General features: G+C 39.6%; 1 protein-coding gene across 3 annotated transcripts in view; it reads left to right on the top strand.

Annotated features, from left to right (window-relative positions):
• Positions 1-22,660, top strand: part of LOC126355003 (chitobiosyldiphosphodolichol beta-mannosyltransferase) — an 83,083-nt gene that overhangs the window by 37,874 nt on the left and 22,549 nt on the right. For all 3 annotated transcript variants that reach the window (XM_050005131.1, XM_050005132.1, XM_050005133.1), the window contains 2 exons: positions 12,390-12,649; positions 18,417-18,590. In XM_050005131.1, the coding sequence (XP_049861088.1) occupies positions 12,390-12,649; positions 18,417-18,590 (434 nt within the window). The remainder of the gene's footprint in view (positions 1-12,389; positions 12,650-18,416; positions 18,591-22,660) is intronic.

A 22,660-nucleotide genomic window follows, 5' to 3' on the forward strand; every position in this document is an offset into this window, starting at 1 on the left:
AAGTGGCGCTAAGATTGGCAACTTGCTTTAAATGTTAGATATGAAATTGTCCACTACACAGAATGAAAAAAACAAACCATAATATCCTATGACTACAGTATCAGTGAGTCACAGTTGAAATTGGCCAACTTCTATAAACACTTGGGTGTAACACGTGGGGATGTGAAATATGATCATTTAGGATTAGTCGTGGGTAAAGCAGATGGTAGACGTCAGTTTATTGGTAGAATACTGGCAAAATACAATCAGTTTGCAGAGGAGGTTACTTACAAATCACTCATCATCCCATTTTGGGATATTGTTCATGTGTGTGGGACCCAAGCCAAATAAAACTAACAGGGGATATTGAACATATACAGCGAAGGGCAGCATGAATGGTCATGCATTTGTTTGACCCAAGGAGAGTGTCACAGAGATGCTGAAGAAACTGAACTGGCAAGCTCTTGAAGATAGATGTAAACCATCCCAATAAAACTTACTTACAATATTTCAAGAACTGGCTTTAAATGATGATTCTAGGAATATATACAACTGCCTACTTATCATTCACACAGGGATCTTGAGGACAAAATTGAATTAATTACAGCACACACAGAGGAATTTAAACAATCTTTCATCCTGTACTTAGTATGTGAATTGAATGGGAAGAAACCTTAATAATTGGTACAGTAGGACTTACTCTTTGCCATGCATTTCTCAGTGGTTTTGCAGAGTATAGGTGTTGAACTAGGAATGAAGTCTACAGGTTATGTTGAATTTTATAAAATGAAAAGGCATGACAGAATGCCAGTGCCTGTTGTTCTAGATCGGAATAGTGGCATGAGCACTTCTCTATAGAGCAAGGAAGGTGAGGAAATGTGGCTTTGAAGCTGTTGATATCTGTGGTTGTGTTGTGAGTGGAACTTCTTGATGACTCCTACAATCCCATTAGTTGCAAATGAGTAAGTTCATTTGTTAGTCACTATGAGCTCTTAATCTCAGCCTATTGTGTAATATCCTGCCCCCCACCCCCTCACCCCCACCCCCATCCGCCCCATGGAGGTTTTGCCACCGTCACACTCATGTTTCTGTTTTCATATATCTGTGACATGCCAGCTCTATTTAATTGTGGTTCACAATTTCTTTCAGTGCGTTGCTGATAGTAGCCTCTCAAGAACATTTGTGTGCCCATCAATAAACATTAAATGTTCAGGTCAAGAAACTGGCTTCCTTAGAAATACATGTGCCATGGAGTGCAAAAAGTCTGTTCTGAAAGGCACAGGTAAAATATTTCTCACCATAAACAATGAAGTTTACTGTGAACTTGACAATTTATATGTCTGTCAGAAAATTCATTGTCACGTGTGTCACAATCACACTCGCATCTTGCGGGAAACAGGAAACAAATGAAATTCTTTTATTGGATTTCTCAGCATTGCATCATATGAATAGTATCATGACTGGTTTCAACTTCTTAGTAAATCATCATCAGTTGTTTTGAATCCATTGCTATGTAACTTGTCATCTGAACAGGCCAGGAGAGATGCCCTTTTGGCTTGTCCAGTCGATGAATTACTGTGTAATGTATTCAGGATATTTATTGATTACTTGCTAAGAAGTTAAAAGTGGTCATGATACCATTTTTGTAACTTGGTGTTGAAATATACAATAAAAGAATTTTGTTAAATCATGGCCACTGTGTTATCCTTAAAAAGTGTATGTGGTGTGTGTATGAAACGAATGATCAGCCACATCTTTGTGTAAATTTTCAATGTGTGTTCTGAATGACCTTTTTTTATGTAGTATGCGACAGCTGTTACTTATATACTGTAAAAATACTGGCCAGATTTAGCCCAGTGGAAATGAAAATGGAGCGTAGGGGAATGATGCGGGATACCTGCACTGCCATACTAGGCAAGGTCCTAAAGGAGATGGTTTGCCGTTGCCTCCCTCCAACTGTAATGGAAATGAATGATGCTGCTGCTGCTGCTGCTGATGATGATGATGATGATGACGATGACGATGATGATGACGATGATGATGATGTGATGACGATGAAGACAACACGACGACACCCAGGCATCTTGGGGCAGGTGAAAATCCCTGACCCCATGCTCGGGAAGTGAGAACGCTACCGTGAGACACGAGCTGTGGACAATCTAGCGTAATACTGAATTATATCTTATTCATGTTACTGCTTATTTGAAATGCAATCTTTCTTGATGTGACTACCTAATAAAATACACTGAACAGATCAGTGGTTACTTTATCTTCTGTCGTCATCAATTATACCAATTATATAATGGTACATCAAGAGGGTCTTACTTTATATTGTCATGAGCTGTGCTGCATGCAGTGTCTAGTAATGGTTGGCATTGCGGCCAGTGTGCTGCAGGATGTCAGTTCAAATCTGACCACCAGAAAATATTTGTTATTTAGTACTTATTATTTCTAGGAGGTCCTCAAAATTTCTTATTTTTGTATTGTTTGTATATTTTGGAATGTTTGTGTAAATAGCAGTGTACTCCACCTGGGAGGCAGTTGTTTTTTGTCTGTGTACATTGGTGGGCGTAATAAATGTGCTTTCAGTGATAAAAATTATCTGCACCACCATGACTCTAGTTAGGCATTGTAAAAGCTGTTGCCCACATGGACAGGAACTACAATACAAGCAGTACATCATTCCACAGGTCCATATATTCAGGAGACTAATGAATTCCAAAACAGCAGTAAGCCAGCTGCACATCAGGCATCTATCATTCTTTTCTGTAGACACTGGCCAGGACTTGGAGAAATGGAGGAAAGGATTCACCTGAGTTACCAAGTACAGAGAGTGGCATGACCTGGTGTGTTTGGCAGATGTGTACTTTTATTTGGATAGCAGAACCCAGCAGTGGTTCGAGAACTATGAAGAGAAGCCTCAATAGCTCGAAAATTTCCAGCCTAAACTGAAGAAGATATTTGCTGACAATCAGCAGCTGCAATATGCTTCAGGAATACAAAGTCACAGTGACATACAAACGTGGATGCATACACAGGGACACCAACAGCCTTTCAAGGAACCCATTTTGTGAAATACAGAAGAACAGGGGCCAGTACCCTAGGGAAACAACACAATCTTACGTACATAAAGTTTTGGTCATGTGCCTCATTTTGAATCCAAATATGATAGAAGCTAACAAAATCTCACACTCAATGAAATAAGCCACTGAGGACTTGTACCAAGCTCTTCTGGGAGATGTCACAAGAACAGAGGAATTTATCAAGTGGTACCACCACATTGAGGAAATGCAACACAAAAAGAGTTCGATGATAGGGCTACACAGAATCCTGAATGTGGTTCCTGTGGCAATTGTAGAAGACCACCATGACCTCATCTCTCATATGCCAGGTACTAAGAGAAGAGATACAGCAATCTGTGGCAGCCAGAATGTCAGACTGAGCACATAATAGATAGCGGCAATGAATGTTGACCTCGTATGTTGGGAGATAGTAGATGGTGGTAAAGAAAAATGGTATCAACCTTTGGTACCAGTCTCCACCACCAGTTGAACATGTTGCGAATAACGATCATGGCAAACTCAGACTTCTTCTGCAACTGTTAAATAACAACCCAGAATCTGACATGCACACAGAAGAACAGACATTTGTAGGATGGAGCATAACATTACAGTATATTTCAACTGCGAACACACTGGACACTCTGTACTTTGTTGCAGAGAAAGATGGATGAGCGTTCAACAACTGTTGGGCTGTGAGATATCTACCATCATAGTAGCTCTGTTCACACCATTCGACTGCATGTGATTGTTGTCGACCTGTGAGATGAAGCCCATTGCAATACCCTGGACGAGGTCACTTTCCAGTGTGCTGTAGCTGTTTCAATCGCCGTACTGGATGTAAGACATTTCCAGGGGCAGATGTGGACTCTGATCACAATCTATTGGTTATGACCTGTAGATTAAAACTGCAAAAATGTTGAAATTAAGGAGATGGGACCTGGATAAACTGAAAGAACCAGAGGTTGTACAGAGTTTCAGGGAGAGCATAAGTGGACAATTGACAGGAATGGGGGAAAGAAATACAGTAGAAGAATGGGTAGCTTTGAGGGATGAAGTAGTGAAGGCAGCAGAGGATCAAGTAGGTAAAAAGATGAGGGCTAGTAGAAATCCTTGGGTAACAGAAGAAATACTGAATTTAATAGATGAAAGGAGAAAATATAAAAATGCAGTAAATGAAGCAGGCAAAAAGGAATACAAATGTCTCAAAAATGAGATCGACAGGAAAAGCAAAATGGCTAAGCAGGGATGGCTAGATGACAAATGTAAGGATGTAGAGGCTTATCTCACTAGGGGTAAGATAGATACTGCCTACAGGAAACTTAAAGAGACCTTTGGAGATAAGAGAACCACTTGTATGAACATCAAGAGCTCAGATGGAAACCCAGTTCTAAGCAAAGAAGGGAAAGCAGAAAGGTGGAAGGAGTATATAGAGGGTCTATACAAGGGCTATGTACTTGAGGACAATATATGGAAATGGAAGAGGATGTAGATGAAGATGAAATAGGAGATACAATATTGCGTGAAGAGTTTGACAGAGCACTGAAAGACCTGAGTCGAAACAAGGCCCCCGGAGTAGACAACATTCCATTGGAACTACTGACGGCCTTGGGAGAGCCAGTCCTGAAAAAACTCTACAATTTGGTGAGCAAGATGTATGAAACAGGTGAAATACCCTCAGACTTCAAGAAGAATATAATAATTCCAATCCCAAAGAAAGCAGGTGTTGACAGATGTGAAAATTACCGAACAATCAGTTCAATAAGCCACAGCTGCAAAATACTAACATGAATTTGGTGATGCTGAGGGAATTAGATTAGGAAATGAGACACTTAAAGTAGTAAAGGAGTTTTGCTATTTGGGGAGCAAAATAACTGATGATGGTCGAAGTAGAGAGGATATAAAATGTAGACTGGCAATGGCAAGGAAAGCGTTTTTGAAGAAGAGAAATTTCTTAACAACAAGTATAGATTTAAGTGTCAGGAAGTCATTTCTGAAAGTATTTGTATGAAGTGTAGCCATGTATGGAAGTGAAACATGGATGATAAAGAGTTTGGACAAGAAGAGAATAGAAGCTTTCGAAATGTGGTGCTACAGAAGAATGCTGAAGGTTAGATGGGTAGATCGCATAACTAATGAGGAAGTATTGAATAGAATTGGGGAGAAGAGAAGTTTGTAGCACAACTTGACTAGAAGAAGAGGTCGGTTGGTAGGACATGTTCTGAGGCATCAAGGGATCACCAATTTGGTATTGGAAGGCAGCGTGGAGGGTAAAAATCATAGAGGGAGACCAAGAGAGGAATAAACTAAGCAGATTCAGAAGGATGTAGGTTGCAGTAGGTACTGGGAGATGAAGAAGCTTGCACAGGATAGAGTAGCATGGAGAGCTGCATCAAACCAGTCTCAGGACTGAAGACCGCAACAACAACTGGAGTACCAGCATCTCGCCTTGCTATTAACTTTAGGAAAATAAGCGAGGTGAGTATCTATGGAAGTGAAGTTGCCACAGATGAAAATCCGTGTGGGAAGTCTCTTTGACATCATCATCATCATCATCATCAATGGCCAACCTGTCCGGACACTAGTCAACTGCGGGAGTATAATTGTCTGTAATATGGAATGCTTATCACCACCAACTAAAAAAGATTACATTACTTATTAGGAAGTGATTATGCTGAAGAGCACAAATGGGAACAGATCCAACCAACAAGTTCATATATTGCAAGAATAACTACTAATACAGAACACAGCCCATGGTATTTGTCAGTTTAACAGAATGTAGTCATAATGTTATTCTTAGACGGGACTTCTTGTAGGGGTCACAAGCAGTCATAGACTGTGAAAGGTCAGAGCTTGAGATTGATGAAACTATTCCAACAAGCATACATAAGAAATGTTGCTCTAGGTGGTTGTTTGCTATTGCAGACATTGCTATCCTACCTTCATCAACAATATAAGTTCCAATCATCAGTTTAGACCCTCAGTTAAACTATGAAGCTTTTGTCGATTGCAAAAAGCTACTCAGGTTCACAAACACAATGCACACACTGCCAATGATCATAAGCAGTGCAGCTGCCCTAGGAGAAATTTGGGTTTCCAATTCTGATGAGCAACCACAACTCACCCCTAAAGATATGCACAGAGGAGCTATCGAACCAGTGCAAGCTTCCCTACCACTACAGGCAATGCAATGGAGTAAATTACTAGTGAACTGGTAGCTACTGTCTGACCTGACTGAGGAACTATGTCAACATGGGGTGTACCGCTGTGTACCAAGTGGTGGATTCTTTCAAATCCAGAGTGAAAAAAAAGGCATACCAAGTCGCCTGTGGTAAAACACCATATCAGCACTGGGGATCATCCACCAAATATGTAAATGATCTTCCATCTAGTATACAAGCAGAATTAGTTCTCTTTCAGATGACACTAGTATTATAATCGATCCAAGCACACATATAGAAACAGAAGAAATGATAAACAAAGTTATTAAAAGTATCATTGACTGGTTTTCTGCGAATGGTCTCACCCTCAGTTTAGAAAAGATGCAACTTATTCAGCTCTGCGCATCTAGAGGTACTACACCAGTAATATGTGTAACACATGGTGAGGAAATAATAAATAGGGTGGAAACTTCAAAATTCTTAGTGGTCTATATAGTTGAGAATTAAATTTGGGGGGGGGGGGGGGACAAGGGCTGTACCAAAAGTAAGGTTCCCAATGAGCTACAGCCACGAGGGAAGGTGCTAGGTTAAATCTGACAATGGTGCCGTGCACAGTGATTCCACCACTCTCGAGCCCACCCATCCGAAGTTTGCTACATTGCTCAGTGTTGACTTGGAAGCCGTCAGAGATGGAAGTGTTGATTGCCACTTCCACCAAATGCGAGGTCTGAGCAGTAATCCGGTTTCTCCATGCAAGAAAGTTACTGCCCATGGAGATTCATCAGCAACTGTCTGAGGTTTATGGTGAAGAGTGCATGTCCATTCAGCACGTCTGCAAATGATGCAGGGCTTTTGCTGAGACTCACACGGAAGTTCACAATGAAGAATGGAGTGGAAAACCGCCGGTTTCGTATGCGATTGTCCAGAAGATCAACATTGAGCTGCTCAAAGATCAGAGGGTCACTGTCCGTGAACTTGTTGAATGCATTCCTGAAGCTTCCCATGTCACAATTGAAAGAACTTAAACAGACACGTTGGATTATCGCAAGGTGTGCGCTCGCTGGATCCCTCAGATGCTGACTGACGGGCACTAGGAGCAACACCTCGACTCTGCTCAGAAGTTTCTTCAACAATGTGAGGGGGAGGGCAACAAGGGGAAGTTGTTGGACTTTATCGTCACAGGAGATGAAATGTGGGTGTTTCATTACACTCCCGAAACAATGCAACAATCTAGTCAGTGGCGTTACTCCAGTTCACCACCACCAAAGAAATTCAAACAAACGCAGTTGGCAGGAAAGGTTATGGCAACTGTTTTGGGATTGGAAGGGGGTACTCCTCATCGATTTCATGCAACCTGGGATGACAATAAACTCTGACAGATATTGTGAAACATTGGCGAAACTCTGGCGAGCAATCCAGAATCGTTGGAGTGGATGACTGAAGGAGGGGGTAGTGCTTCTTGATGACAATGCTTGACCACATGTCACTCATCAAACACAGGAGCTTTTGAAGAAACTTGGGTGGACTGTTATGCCCCATCCCCCGTAAAGCCAGGACTTAGCCCCCAGCGATTATCACCTCTTCCTCAAGCTTAAGGAACATTTAGTGGCAAACGCTTCAAGAGCAACGATGAAGTCCGAGCACTTCCTCAGTGGGTTGTTTGCAGGAGACTTCTTTGACTTAGGAATACAAAAGCTGGAGCACCACCTTCAGAAGAGTGTCAAAAAAATGGAGACTATGTTGAAAAGTAGACAAAAATGTAAGCTTTTCAACGATGTATAAATTAATAACAATAAACAATGTTGTCTATTTGTAAAAAAATATGGGAACCTTACTTTTGGTACAACCCTCGTATTTTGAAACTCCAAAAACAACTTAGTTCAACCACATTTGTGCTTAGAATCACTGCAAATTTTTGGGAGTGACTAATCAGTAAGCTGACATATTTTGTGTATTTTCATTCAGTAATGTCGTATGGAATAATGTTCTGGGGTAACTCATCTTTAAGAAAGAAAGTCTTCATTGTGCAAAAATGTGCTGTGAGAATAATATGTGGTGCTCACCCATGATCATCTTGTAGAGATCTGTTTAAGGAGTTGGGCAGGCATCCACATTATACTTATTCCCGTATGAAGTTTGTTGTAAATAATCCACTACAGTTCAGGAGAAGCAATGAGGTCATTTACATGGAGATATAAAATGTTTGACAGACAACAAAATAAAATTTGATAACAAACTGAGAAAGTGTCTCGTTGACAACTACTCCTGTTCTTTAGAAGAATTTCTATTGTTGTAATGTGTAAAACGTGGTAAGCAGGAACTAATAACAAATGTCTCTATATATATTTTTTTCTTGGAATCGTATGTACAAATTAATTTGTGTTTTGAATTTTTAATGACTTGTTCCGCATCATTACGATTCATCGTCCAAAATAATCCATGGAACACGTTACTAACTACCTAACTAACCAACCAGCACTCATATAGTGTGTTGCCAGCTGAGCAATACGTAATTCAAGATGACGTGGAGAAACTGCTAAAGGATGACATTGTTGAACCTTCAGAGAGTCCTTGGTTCTCTCCTGTGGTCTTTGTAGAAAATGATTTTTTGCATCGACTACTGATGGCTGAACAAAATCACAAGAAGAGATATCTACTTTTTGCCACACGTTGCTGGCACCCAAGAATGGTTGAAAGAACTGAAGTATTTCTCAAGTATGGCTACACAGAGACGGGCTGCTGGCAAATCAAGGTTGACAGAGCTGACTGAGAAAAGATTGCCCCTGTATTGCATGATGACCTCTGTGAGTTCTAAGTTATGTTGTTTGGACTGTCTGAATCCTTGACAGTTTCATAATGTGAGAAGTTTTCTTGGAATATGCTTGTGCTATGGGCTATTCATAAAAGACCTGTATACCAAGGCATGTCCCTTACAAGAACTACTGGGAGATGGCCAATTTTCTTGGAATGGTGTTAAAATATATATTTGCTTGTTTTTAAGTACGTGCTAGCATCTTCACCAGTTTTGGCATTGTATGATGAGAATGCTGAGACAGAACTTCTCTTTGATTGTTTTTCGATAGGTGCAGTTTTAGTACAAATTCATGTAGGTGCCGAAAAGGTCATAATTTGTGCTTCCAGTATACTCTCCAAGTCTGAGATGAACAACTCTACAACTGAGAAAGTGTGCCTTGCATTTGTGTGGGCCATCAACATGTTCTGGGCATATTTATTTTGTAAACCATTCCCCATTATGATGGACTACAACTCTCTGTGCTAGCAGACTAGCTGAAGGATCTATCAAGTTGACTGTTAAGAAGGGTTCTGTGGCTTCAGGGATAAGTTGTCACAGTGGCATACAAAGCAGATGCATGTACAATGATGCCAACTGACTTTCAGGGAGCCCTTTTTGTGACATGTGGTAACATGAACAAAATCTTAGCCATTGCTGCATTAAATGACATTGCTGCTGAAGAGAAGGAAGAACCAACATTACTCAAAACTATAAAACCTTTGGAGGAAGAGTGGACCAAAGGAGAATTCCAATTAATAAACAGGATTGTATTAGAGGAACTATGATTTAATGGGGTGCAAATGGTTGCTATTCTTTCCATGTCATATACAGCCAGCTATCCTGAAGTATTTTCACAACAATCCAACATATGACAACCTGGGATTCATGACCAAGTCTCTGTTGATTTGTTGGACACTATGTGAGTCACTGTAAGGAATGCCAGTGACAGAAGCATGTGCTACAATTATCTTCATGGAATCTGATACCAGTTCCATCAGCAGCAGCAGCATCACCTTTCCACAAGATTGGAATGGATCTCTTGGGAAGTCCCTAAAGTCAACAAAATCTTGAATCAACAGATATCAATCTGCACAGCCTACCTCACATGCTGCACTGGAACTAAAGTTGTGTTAACTGTTGACACTCTGGAAATTGCAAGGTTCCTTGTAACAGACATTATTTTGAAGCACAGAGTACCCCATGTGATGATCTGCGATTGTGGAAAAGTTTTCAGCTAAGACTAGTACCAGAGGCAATTTCACATCGTGGTGACAAATGTGTGACATCCACGGATCAGTGGCCTCATGTAATGCTTTAATGAGATGTTGACAGATATACTCTCAATAAATGCTGATATCGAACTGAAAGATTGTGATACAATACTGCCTACTATGACATTTGCATATAACATACTGAAGCAAGACTCTACAGACTTCTCACAGTTCTTTCTGGTCTGTGATGGTGGGGCTGAAACAACAGTGGGTACATTGTTCCCATTTCAGCTGATTGATACTGAGGGTGACTATGTAAAAAACCTCATTACTAGGACTGAAGTAACAAGACAGTCGCATTGCATGTGTTCCCTAGATGCCCAGGAGGTGGACTAAAAACCTATAATGCAAAGCACTGGCCAATGATACACAGTTTGGGAGACTTTATGGATTTTTATGTCTATGTGGAAAGCAGGACTATCAGAAAAGTTACTAAGGTACTAGTTTGCATAACCAGGATTTCTTTCCTGTGGCAAATTGCAAAAAAATGGTTGGTGGAATCTACTATTAAAGTATTTGGCAAAAATCCATCCTGGAAACACTCCTTACCCTGGATACTTAAAGAGAGAGTTGTTATTAGTAAGCATGAAACCATTTAAGGATTATTATTTGTCATTAACTGTGTCACCTTTGAGGAGTAGGCAAATGAAGAAGCCACATCTACAACCACAAGAGGCATGCTGAATCCCTTCTTACGCCATTCTTTTTGTTATTTGACCAGAGAAGGATCTTTGCAAGTTTTGGGAAGTAGGCTCTTGGCTGATTCCAATACAGACGTTCATATCATCTGTGATGTTGATTGGTGTCTTACTGATGGCCAGCTCTGTATTTCAGTACTTATTACTTGGACGAAGTAACAGCAATCTAGGATGAATATTTCACTGTGTATCATAGAGCACTCTGTATGGAAACTTCTTGACAGATCAAAACTATATTCGGATTGGGTCCAAATCTGGACCCCTTTATTTCATAGTCATTGTTCTTATTGAATATTCTGAGATATACAAGCATGCTTCTTTTTAAATTATTATTATGACAACAGCCTGTTTCATGAGAAAATGTTTTTCTTTATTTTGGCCATCCCAAGAATTATTTATTTATTCCAACAGCAACAAAAAAGTGTGTCCGTTATGACAATGTTATACTGTGCTGGAATGCATCAACCACTTCTCTGACAGAGATTTTCAGAAGGCATTCTCCACGAAATGCAAATTTCTGTAACCCTCTAAATCTCCACGACAGTCTGGTCAGATTGCATCTCCTCTTCACAGTGTTTACTAGCAAGATTATTCATGTCTTTCTAACTGCCTTTGCTGCAAAACTTGTCAAAAGAACTCTTGTACTATTAGTGATGCCAACCAAGTTATTGTCATGATCAACTTAATCAAATGGAGAGCTAGTATGAGGTGATCCGTGTATGTATACCAGCATGTGAAAAGACAATATCTAAATACTTTTCCACCAGATTAACAGCTCTCCATAGTCTGCAGCATGCTACATGCTTTGTTTTCCCCATTCATAACATTTATTTATGTCTCACCTTCCTTGTACTTTTCTTTTGTTACACAATTAGCTCCATCCTTCATTTTCTTTGCCACATGTCTCTTCATTTCATCAATGCTTGTAATCCTTATTTCATCTTCATTGTGTCTAAATTACCAATTACTGTCTCTGCCACTTCTAGGCTTTTAAATCTTGTATCTTGCTTGCATTTAAATGGTGCTTTCTTTCTTGTATGGTTCAGTTGTTTCTTTGCATGATGAAGGATTACATGGTAATTACTAAGTAATATTGTTTAATGTCATTTTTTTTGTTTTCGTTCTGGACAAGTCCCCCCTCCCCCCTCCAAAAATGTCCTTTAGAGGTATCACAATTCATATAATATTTAAGGTGATTTTCACATGAATACAACCAGGGAAAAGCATAGTCCCTGCTTGTTGTTTCTCACTTTGGTCACTCCTACAGCGAAATAAAATCACTAAATATTACTTTGAGATTAACTAAACACTCAACTGTAAATGACACCTATTTTTTGTTATGTTAGTAGTAAATGCTTTCGTTTGTATATTAATGTAGCAAGTACAGAATCGTGTAATTAAAGAAACAAATCTTATTCTTTTCTTAGGGCAACAACACACTATGACAGGCCTCCTCACCACTTTCGTCCCATCACGGATATTGAAAGACACAATCTCTTTCAAAAGTTGGCTCAGATATATCCAGTCTTTGGCAGTAATGATGATTGTGTCAATGCTGCAACAACATTTACGAAGATGACTGAAGACGGAAAAGTACTTCTCAGACATGATCGCCCTGCATTATTAGTCTCAAGCACCAGCTGGACAGAAGACGAAGACTTTTCTATATTGTTGTCTGCACTACAAGGTAAATAAATGTGCATATACCATGCAGTTAAAGTGAAATGTTAGTTGTCTACAGGTAAGATGGAATTATGTGGAAATATTCAGATTGCTTACAATTTAAAATCTGCATCAAAATGAAATATACATTTCTTTTTTGTTTTGTAATATAGTGAACATAACTGAAAGCCTTACATTTTCTCTTTTTGTCTTAGTGCATTATTTAATAATACTATGGCTGACTTTTGGATCTCACTCATCATGCACATACGATAGCTTTTTTTTTTTGTTCACTTCTCTTCGTTATTTCTGACTGTGTGCAAGGTATATGAAAAGCTTTATGTGAATAGTATCTTTAAAGATGAATTACGCAGAGTTTGTGTACAATCAGTATTATTGTGGGTATTAGTTGTAACTGTGAAGACACTGTCACATAATGAATTTTCACTGCACAGCGGAGGGTCCGCTGATTTGAAACTTCCTGAGAGATTAAAATTGTGTGCCAGACAGGGACTTGAATCTGGGTCCTTTGCCTTTTGCAGGCAATTGGTCTACCAGCTTCACTGTCTTACCCAGCATGGCTCATCCACCACCCTCACAGCCTTACTTCCATCAGTATCTTGTCTCCTACTTTCCATACTGCACAGAACGTGAACAGGAGAACTTACGTGAAGTTTGGGAGGCAGGAGACAAGGTGCTGATAGAAGCAAGCTAAAACGATGTCTAAGGATGTTGTTGTTGAAAATAAATGCAATAACCCATAAAAATCTTATTGAGGTGGCATAGATGTGTTCTTGAACAGCAGTGAGGGTTTGAGACTGCCATAGCCAATTATAATTGTGGGTAAAATCTGTGGGAGGAGAAGGAAACTGTAATTTTCTGCAGCCAGCGAGGACAACACTATGGCCCTCGTATCAGACATCTGGTAGAAGGAGACTTTTGAATGATGTTGCATGCAGACAGATTGACGTGAGTCCTGTAACTAAGACTGAGAGAAAGATGATGACTCTTCTCATTTAGTAACTCTCGCCAGGTAAGATCATTTAGAGTTTTATAAGATGAGCAGCTGTGCCAACATAACTATGTGGCTATGCTGGGATATACAAGGAAGGCATTCCTCTAAGACTCATAATACTGTCATACCTACATCCAAGCCAACAAAATATCTGAAACACATTTTCAGTGAATATGCGGGGAACAGGAAACACCACATTCGTAAATCCACTCACTTTATACACTGCCTTAGTCAGTTGTCGCTCTGGGCAATGAACATTGTGGTCAGTTTCAATGTGCTTTTTGAGAGTCCCTATTTCTGAATCCTGGGAATTAATCATGGAGAAGTTCGACAATTGTTTCACTGTCGCTGAATTCTTTAAGCATTCTCATACAAGCTTATTTCCTGTTTGCTGGAAAACATAATGAAAAAACTGGTCCCGTGGCACTGGGTTGTCTATTATCACCTTTTGAGGCTAACCAGTATGTGGGAGACTTAAAAAACAAAGTCTCTAGAATTCACCAGTTTCAAACCATTGTGTGACTACGTAGACTTTCCCGGCATATTAAGTGCTGATATTCTTGTCAAGTCTGCTGCCAGATAGACACAATATTTTCACAGTCCATCTTGCTGCCACCTTTGGGTGAGAATGCTGTTTGATAATTGGATTTTCCCAGAACTGATTCATACAAAATATGGTGGCCCTTTTGTATGCTGTGGAAGACCAGCAGCACATGTTCTAGTAATCATCGCTGCTGCCCCCTTACACAAGCGAAAGTACAACATCTCAAAGGTGAAAGCTGGCAGAAAGATGAATTGCTTTTGAGTACTACTGTCATTTAATTGTACCATCTGAGTCAGCTACCATAGTTTTTTAATTTAGCTAAAACAATGCTCCAAACCTTATTTAAAGGGTAACCCTTGTCTCTGTTTGTGATGTTTTCTGCCAGTCTTATTTTGACTGATTCGTTTGCAGCAGTAGTAACACCTACAAATAGCATTCTAAAGTAATGGGGACACAGATCGACAAATTGTGTGGCCATTACAGTCAGAATCGACAATGACTCTGGATAAGGTAGGGAGTGATAAAAGAAAGGGAAGCCAAGAATTGCTTATCGCCTTACACTGGCCCAATCTCTGGAAAAACTGGTAGATTTTTCAGAAACATGGCACTCAAGTCAAGATACAAGGGTGGTTTGAAAAGTTATCAGAACAGAATAGAAAAAAATTACTTCATCACTGAAACTTTTTTTTAAATTTTTCATTGTAGTCTCCTTGTAGATTAATGTACTTGGTCCAACGATGTTCCTGTGTCTTGGCCTGCAAAGTAGCTGTGAACTTTGGCTATCAATTCTCCATTTGAAGTGAATCTTTGTCCACCAAGAAAAATTTTCAGTTTTGGGAAGAGATGAAAGTCTGATGGAGTCATATCAGATGAATAAGGTGGGTGTGGCAACAATTCATACCTTAGTACTTGTAATTTTGCCATGGCGATGGCACGTGTGCAGGTGCGCATTGTCTTGATGGAAGATGGTTTTCTTCCTTGTTAAACCTCGCCTTTTTTCGCGTATCTTTTGTTGCAATTTGTCCTGGAGGTTAGCATAGTATTCTCCAGTAATTGTTTGCCCAGTGGGAAGATAATGTACAAACAGAATCCCCTTTGCATCCCAGAACACTGATGCCATGACTTTTCCTGCTGAAGGAATTGTCATTGCTTTCTTTGGTGGTGAAATCAGCATGTTCCCACTGCTTTGACTGTTGTTTTGTCTCTGGGGCATAGTAGTGCACCCAAGTTTCATATGTGGTCACAAACCAGTGTAAAAAAATATTGTCCGTTTCTCCTAAAACGGGACAAATATTGTTCTGATATGTCCATTCTCAAGCGTTTTTGATTCAGTGTCAAGAGCCGCGGCACCCATCTTGCAGATAAGTTTTTCAATTCTAATTCTCCAGTTAAAATGTGATATACCCTTTCAGATGAAATCTGGCAAGTGTGAGCAATTTCACGCACTTTCCATCAGCGGTCCTCCATGACCATTTTGTGCACTTTTGAAATGATTTCTGGATTAGTGACATATCTTGGCCAACCACTGCATGGATCATCATCTAAGCTCTCCTGACCAAATTTAAATTCATTTGTCCACTTGGCGACAGTTGAATATGAAGGAGCGGAGTTCCCCAGTGTATTCTGGAAATCACCATGGATGTCGTTTGCTTTCATACCTTTCTTTACGAAGCACTTAATCACTGAATATTAGCAACACAACTGAGAAAAACAACCAAACAAGTCAGATCTCAAATATAATCATGAAATGTATTTTGACAAGACCAATGCTGTGGTGCAGGTGCTAAGATTTTAGGACAGTGTGATTAAAAAGCCTATTGACATGAAGATGTCAGAAGGCCCAATAAACTGGGATGAAGGATTCAATGTGAACAAAGTTTGAGGTTTGGCACTCAGTTTATTAAAATCTTGCTGTATATCTCATCCACTTCAGATGGGAAATGCTGAAGGAATGTTCGTTTCACACAGGGGAGTGTTATGGGACCATTGCTTTTCACAATATATATAAATTACCTAGTAGTTCGTGTCAGAAGTTCCATGCGGCTTTTCGCGGATGATGCTGTAGTATACAGAGAAGTTGCAGCATTAGAAAATTGTAGTGAAATGCAGGAAGATCTGCAGCGGATAGGCACTTGATGCAAGGAGTGGCAACTGACCCTTAACATAGACATATGTAATGTATTGCGAATACATAGAAAGAAGGATCCTTTATTGTATGATTATATGGTAGCAGAACAAACACTGGTAGCAGTTACTTCTGTAAAATATCTGGGAGTATGCGTGCAGAACGATTTGAAATTGAATGATCATATAAAATTAATTGTTGGTAAGGCGGGTACCAGGTTGAGATTCATTGGGAGAGTACTTAGGAAATGTAGTCCATCAACAAAGGTGGTGGCTTACAAAACACTCGTTCGACCTATACTTGAGTATTGCTCATCAGTGTGGGATCTGTACCAGGTCGGGTTGACGGAGGAGATAGAGAAGATCCAAAGAACAGCGGCACGTTTCGTCACAGGGTTATTTGGTAACCCTTATAGCGTTACGGAGATGTTTAGCAGACTCTGCAAGAGAGGCGCTCTGTATCGCGGTGTAGCTTGCTCGCCAGGTTTCGAGAGGGTGCGTTTCTGGATGAGGTATTGAATATATTGCTTCCCCCTACTTATACCTCCCGAGGAGATCATGAATGTAAAATTAGAGGGATTCGAGTGCGCATGGAGGCTTTCAGACAGTCGTTCTTCCCGCGTACCATACGCAACTTGAACAGAAAAGGGAGGTAGTAATAGTGGCACATAAGGTGCCCTCCACCATACACCGTTGGGTGGCTTGCGGAGTATAAATGTAGATGTAGAACTGGTTGGAGTCCAGGTAGCATCTACATCTACATGACTACTCTGCAATTCACATTTAAGTGCTTGGCAGAGGGTCCATCGAACCACAATCATACTATCTCTCTACTATTCCACTCCCGAACAGCGAGCGGGAAAAACGAACACCTAAACCTTTCTGTTCGAGCTCTGATTTCTCTTATTTTATTTTGATGATCATTCCTACCTATGTAGGTTGGGCTCAACAAAATATTTTCGCATTCGGAAGAGAAAGTTGGTGATTGAAATTTCGTAAAAAGGTCTCGCCGCGACAAAAAACGTCTATGCTGTAATGACTTCCATCCCAACTCGTGTATCATATCTGCCACACTCTCTCCCCTATAACGCGATAATACAAAACGAGCTGCCCTTCTTTGCACCCTTTCGATGTCCTCCGTCAATCCCACCTGGTAAGGATCCCACACCGCGCAGCAATATTCTAACAGAGGACGAACGAGTGTAGTGTAAGCTGTCTCTTTAGTGGACTCGTTGCATCTTCTAAGTGTCCTGCCAATGAAACGCAACCTTTGGCTCGCCTTCCCGACAATATTATCTATGTGGTCCTTCCAACTGAAGTTGTTCGTAATTTTAACACCCAGGTACTTAGTTGAATTGACAACCTTGAGAATTGTACTATTTATCGAGTAATCGAATTCCAACGGATTTCTTTTGGAACTCATGTGGATCATCTCACACTTTTCGTTATTTAGTGTCAACTGCCACCTGACACACCATACAGCAATCTTTTCTAAATTGCTTTGCAGCTGATACTGGTCTTCGGATGACCTTACTAGACGGTAAATTACAGCATCATCTGCGAACAGTCTAAGAGAACTGCTCAGATTGTCACCCAGGTCATTTATATAGATCAGGAACAGTAGAGGTCCCAGGACGCTTCCCTGGGGAACACCTGATATCACTTCAGTTTTACTCGATGTGCAAGTGCACATTACGGCACAGCTTGTAGCAACTGTAGATGACTAGATTGGTCTTGGTCTCTGAAAAATTGTGCACAAAATGAAATAAAAAAAAATGTGGGTGAACACCAGGTAGCACACCATTAATTAATCACATCAAGAAAAACTGGGAGATGATGTGAAAAAGAAATGTCGAAATATGAAAAATACTATCTTCTGATTCAATCTTTCCTCTCAAAATATGCCAGTCAGTAAAGAAATGTTTTGTGCCGATTGAGAATCTACTTTTTCTTTACTGTGCAAGTGGAAAAGGTGTATTTGGATTTGTTGTTTGTTTTAGTAGATCATAAACAAATGAATTGTGATTCCCTAGTTATGGCTTTCACATGTAACTAATAAATTATTTAAAATAATGGCTTTCATATGTGAGTATTAAATTTTATTTGCAGAATACGAAGATGCACGAAATCTGGAGACAGCATCTTATCCTTACTTAGTGTGTGCAGTCACAGGAAAAGGGCCACTTAAAGATTACTATAAAACAGTAATTGCTGATAAACAGTGGAAGAATGTAAAAGTTATCACACCATGGCTGCAGCCTGAAGACTATCCTACACTGCTTGGTATGTATAATGAAAAATATACAACTAACACATTTTTGGACTAAGAAATACTTAATGTGCATTATATTGTATCTTGTTATGTGTAATTTTTTCTCATGGGTCAAGTAGCTGTGTCTCAATAGATATAGTAGCAGTGACTGAATGAATATGAAACTGCTAATTGCAGCAGATGTTGTGTACATCGTGGTGCAGAGAAACACAAAAAATTTTAAATAATTAGAAAAGATGAAAGAACTTTGCAAAACTTTATTTGAGGTTCATAATATGTTGTATGGGACTGCTTATTTCTTTATACACATTCGGTGTAATTGCTATAGGTTTTATGGTGTAATGTCTTGAGCAGAACTAGGTTTTTTGGAAATGTGTGTGGAGTCTTGCAGCCAGAAATACTGCCAGTAAGTTGACATAACTTTCAGACCTCACAGGAACAGCACTGTCTCATCTGTTTTTTTTTTTTTTTTTTTTAAAAAAAAAAAAAACTGCCCATCAGTCCAGGACATGGCACTGCACACCATTTTGTAAATTTCAGACTGTGTAATGGGTGCTGGTGAGGCTGAGCAGGTATTCCTTGAGCCCAGTACATTTTTGCTTATTCACATGACCACTTAAGTGAAAATGCGCTTCATCAGACATCCAAAAATTTTGAATGGAGTTTGCATCAGATGACAGCAAATTTATTTGTTTTCAACTGATAATAGTCAATCAAAATGCTGGGTACTTCAAGGTGTTTTGTGTTTTTGCCTAACAATGTTGAATAATATCACTCACCTAGGTGGACTGGTTTATCTGATTTTAGCGGCAACTCACTTGATCCCGAATGAGATTTTCACTCTGCAGCGGATTGTGCGCTGATATGAAACTTCCTGGCAGATTAAAACTGTGTGACCGACCGAGACTCGAACTCGGGACCTTTGCCTTTCGCGGGCTAGTGCTCTACCAACTGAGCTACCAAATCACGACTCACACCCACAGCTTTACTTCTGCCAGTATCCGTCTCCTACCTTCCAAACTTTACAGAAGCTCTCCTGCGAACCTTGCAGAACTGGCACTCCTGAAAGAAAGGATATTGTGGAGACATGGCTTAGCCACAGCCTGGGGGATGTTTCCAGAAAGAGATTTTCACTCTGCAGCGGAGAGATTCTGTAAAGTTTGGAAGGTAGGAGACGGATACTGGCAGAAGTAAAGCTGTGAGTACCGGGCGTGAGTCGTGCTTCGGTAGCTCAGATGGTAGAGCGTTTTCCCGTGAAAGGCAAAGGTCCCGAGTTCGAGTCTCGGTCGGGCACACAGTTTTAATCTGCCAGGAAGTTTCAACTAACTTGTTTGCACGACTAGGTGCAGCCAAAGTAATGTATCTTGTTATCTCATAGTGCGAGTGTGAAAAGTGATCGTGGACGTTTTTCTGAAGCCACACTAGCTTGCTGTTAATGTAATTAATTTTACTGACAGTGTGAACAGAGAAGGCAGTGGAATGTGCAAGCAAATGTTAAGTAAGTCTGTGGTGTGCACATTATAGAAGGGGGGCACAGTGTTGAGCAGAGGAAGATGCAAGTATCCACCCCAAAGCAGAATAAATAAAATGCCTACAGTAAATATTTTATGATAATGTAGACAAGTGGGTTATTAGACAGCAATTTCTTCAATATTAGAAAAAATACAAGGAAATACTATCTTTGCAACAACTTCAGAGCTTTAATCACATGGAACTGGACTTCAGGCTAACAAAGAAATTCTGAGAAAAACTGTTCCATTTTCAGTGGGGGTTTGATTCTAATAGGTGGTTGAATGGACTCATTACACTGTGAATAAATGTGGCCGAGTGACAGTATGTGAAGAGTGTTCTCAAACATCAGTGACACACAATGTAGCAATTGCAGAGTTTTGTTTCGTATTCAGTTCACCTCTGTGACAATAACAGGAGAACTTGGACTATCATATATAAATGAACAGAAAAAATTAAAAATACATAGTGACAAGGAAAGCAGAACCTATACTATTAATTGAGGATTACCAGCCTTATCCTGTTTATTGCTCTGACAAATTCTTGCAAGAATTGGTTAGGAATCTTGCAAAGTAAGCTCCATAACCATAATACATTAAGCCCCTCACTTTGTGACTCTAAAAATTAATGGTTTTGCTGCTAATAATGAAACATTGTGCGTCACTTTTACTGCTTTTATATTCAAGCAAATTTTTAGTTTGCCTCACAAGGCTGAAATATGCAAACAAGGGCAGTCTGATATGCATCCTCTTCTTCGCTCGGGAGTTTGTTCTGCATTTATTGAGATGAAAAGATGACCAAGAAAGAGAACCCAAAGACACTTGGGGGAAAGAAGTGTCTAAATAACAGAGGTACGGAAAATACAAAGCAACGATGACGCTTTGATTGCAAATTTCAGTTCACAATGAGATATTAGATTTTCTGCTTGAGAAACTACAGTGGTAAGGCTGGCAATAAAAGGTCTTTTGCTGGTAACCAGCAACTTATATACTAATTATTTTGCAATTAAAAACAAAGCATTTCAGTGATTATTTATGAAACTGAGAAATACTCAACAAAGGTTCTTAGTTGTTAAGTGAAAGTTAATTCCCTTTCAATGCATGATTTGTATTTTATTATGTAACAAAGCTCTTAACACAACTTTATTATTATAGGATTACTTTAGATAAACATCCTCAGACTCAATAAATTCAGAAATGTCACAGACTCCAGAATCCACTAAAATGGAAGTTGCATTTTCTAAGTTTTACATTTTTTGTACCGTAAGTCTCCATTTTAATTTCTTGTAGTTTGTTGCTGAACTGTGCCTACGCCACCTTTTCTTTTTTACAGATGTCAGGTTCCTCAGTTGTTGTGTTATTAAGATGCCATAGCATGAATATTTGTCTGCAGTCTTCATAAACACTTTTCACAAATTTGTAGGCTGCTGCTTATCTGCTTTTCTACTTTGACAAGTATCCAATTCTTTACCCTAATATCTGACCCTCACACATCACATCTCCAATTTTTATTCAAATAATATTCAGAAGTGGCATTCCACATGACTTCATTGTCTGTAATCCCCTATAAATTTCATCAGACATTTAAATCGTCATAAAGCATAACCTCAATATACTACACAGTGAAACACACATGGAACCCAGTTACCCGTCATCTGCTAAACAGCACAAGAGATTACCACCTAACCCAACAAGCATTGTGCAGTTATGCATGGCTTCCATTACGAGGAAGTTCTGTATGCGTAGTTGTGCTGGTGGAAATCTTAAGTGCATGTGCAAAACTGAGCAGTAAAAAAGGCACCTTTACGGCCTCCCCTCCCTGCTTCTAGGGCATAAACATGACAGTGCTGCCACTGTGGCCAGGTAACCAATTCACTTTATTCAGTAATAATGAAGACTACCATGAGTGTGTGTGTGTGTGTGTGTAAGTGTTAAGAACAAAAAAGAACAACCTAAGTGTTATTCATTAGAGAAAGACAAGTTTTCCTGGTTGTAATTTCCCCACAATTCATCTATAAACCATCACCCACATTCCGACAAAGGCATGTAAGCCATTTGATAATGAGTAAATAATTTTGAAACCTGCAACAGTGCTTTTCTTAATACAGTAAACCAACTAACAGTGACTGGATGTTGCTTTACACTGTCAGCATTCTACATCACGCACAGCCACATAGTGCCATTACACATATGTGGTTGCATTCAATTGCATAATTTTATGCAATACTTGCCATGTAATGAGCCAATGTCACGTGTTGTTTTTGCGGCACAGACTAAAGTGCAGCCAGGAGTTGTTGAACATATCAAAAGTGATAACAAGTATTTGTTAGTCAGTGTTATTGGTTCAGTGGAAGGACAGTGCATCTTTATACATACCATCCTACACAGCTGATGGGAGTGGATTTTTTCAACAGGGAGAAGGCAGGAGTTACTACTGATGAAAATACTAGTTCTCAAATCTTGGAGTATTTAATGTATTCATGCCTCCATCATTTTGTAAACTTTATTATAGAAGAGAAAAATCCGTTTTTTGAAAAGTCAATTGAAATCTTCTCATGATCACTACTGTGGAT

Source organism: Schistocerca gregaria, chromosome 3 (genome assembly GCF_023897955.1).
Source record: "Schistocerca gregaria isolate iqSchGreg1 chromosome 3, iqSchGreg1.2, whole genome shotgun sequence".
Taxonomy (NCBI): domain Eukaryota; kingdom Metazoa; phylum Arthropoda; class Insecta; order Orthoptera; family Acrididae; genus Schistocerca; species Schistocerca gregaria.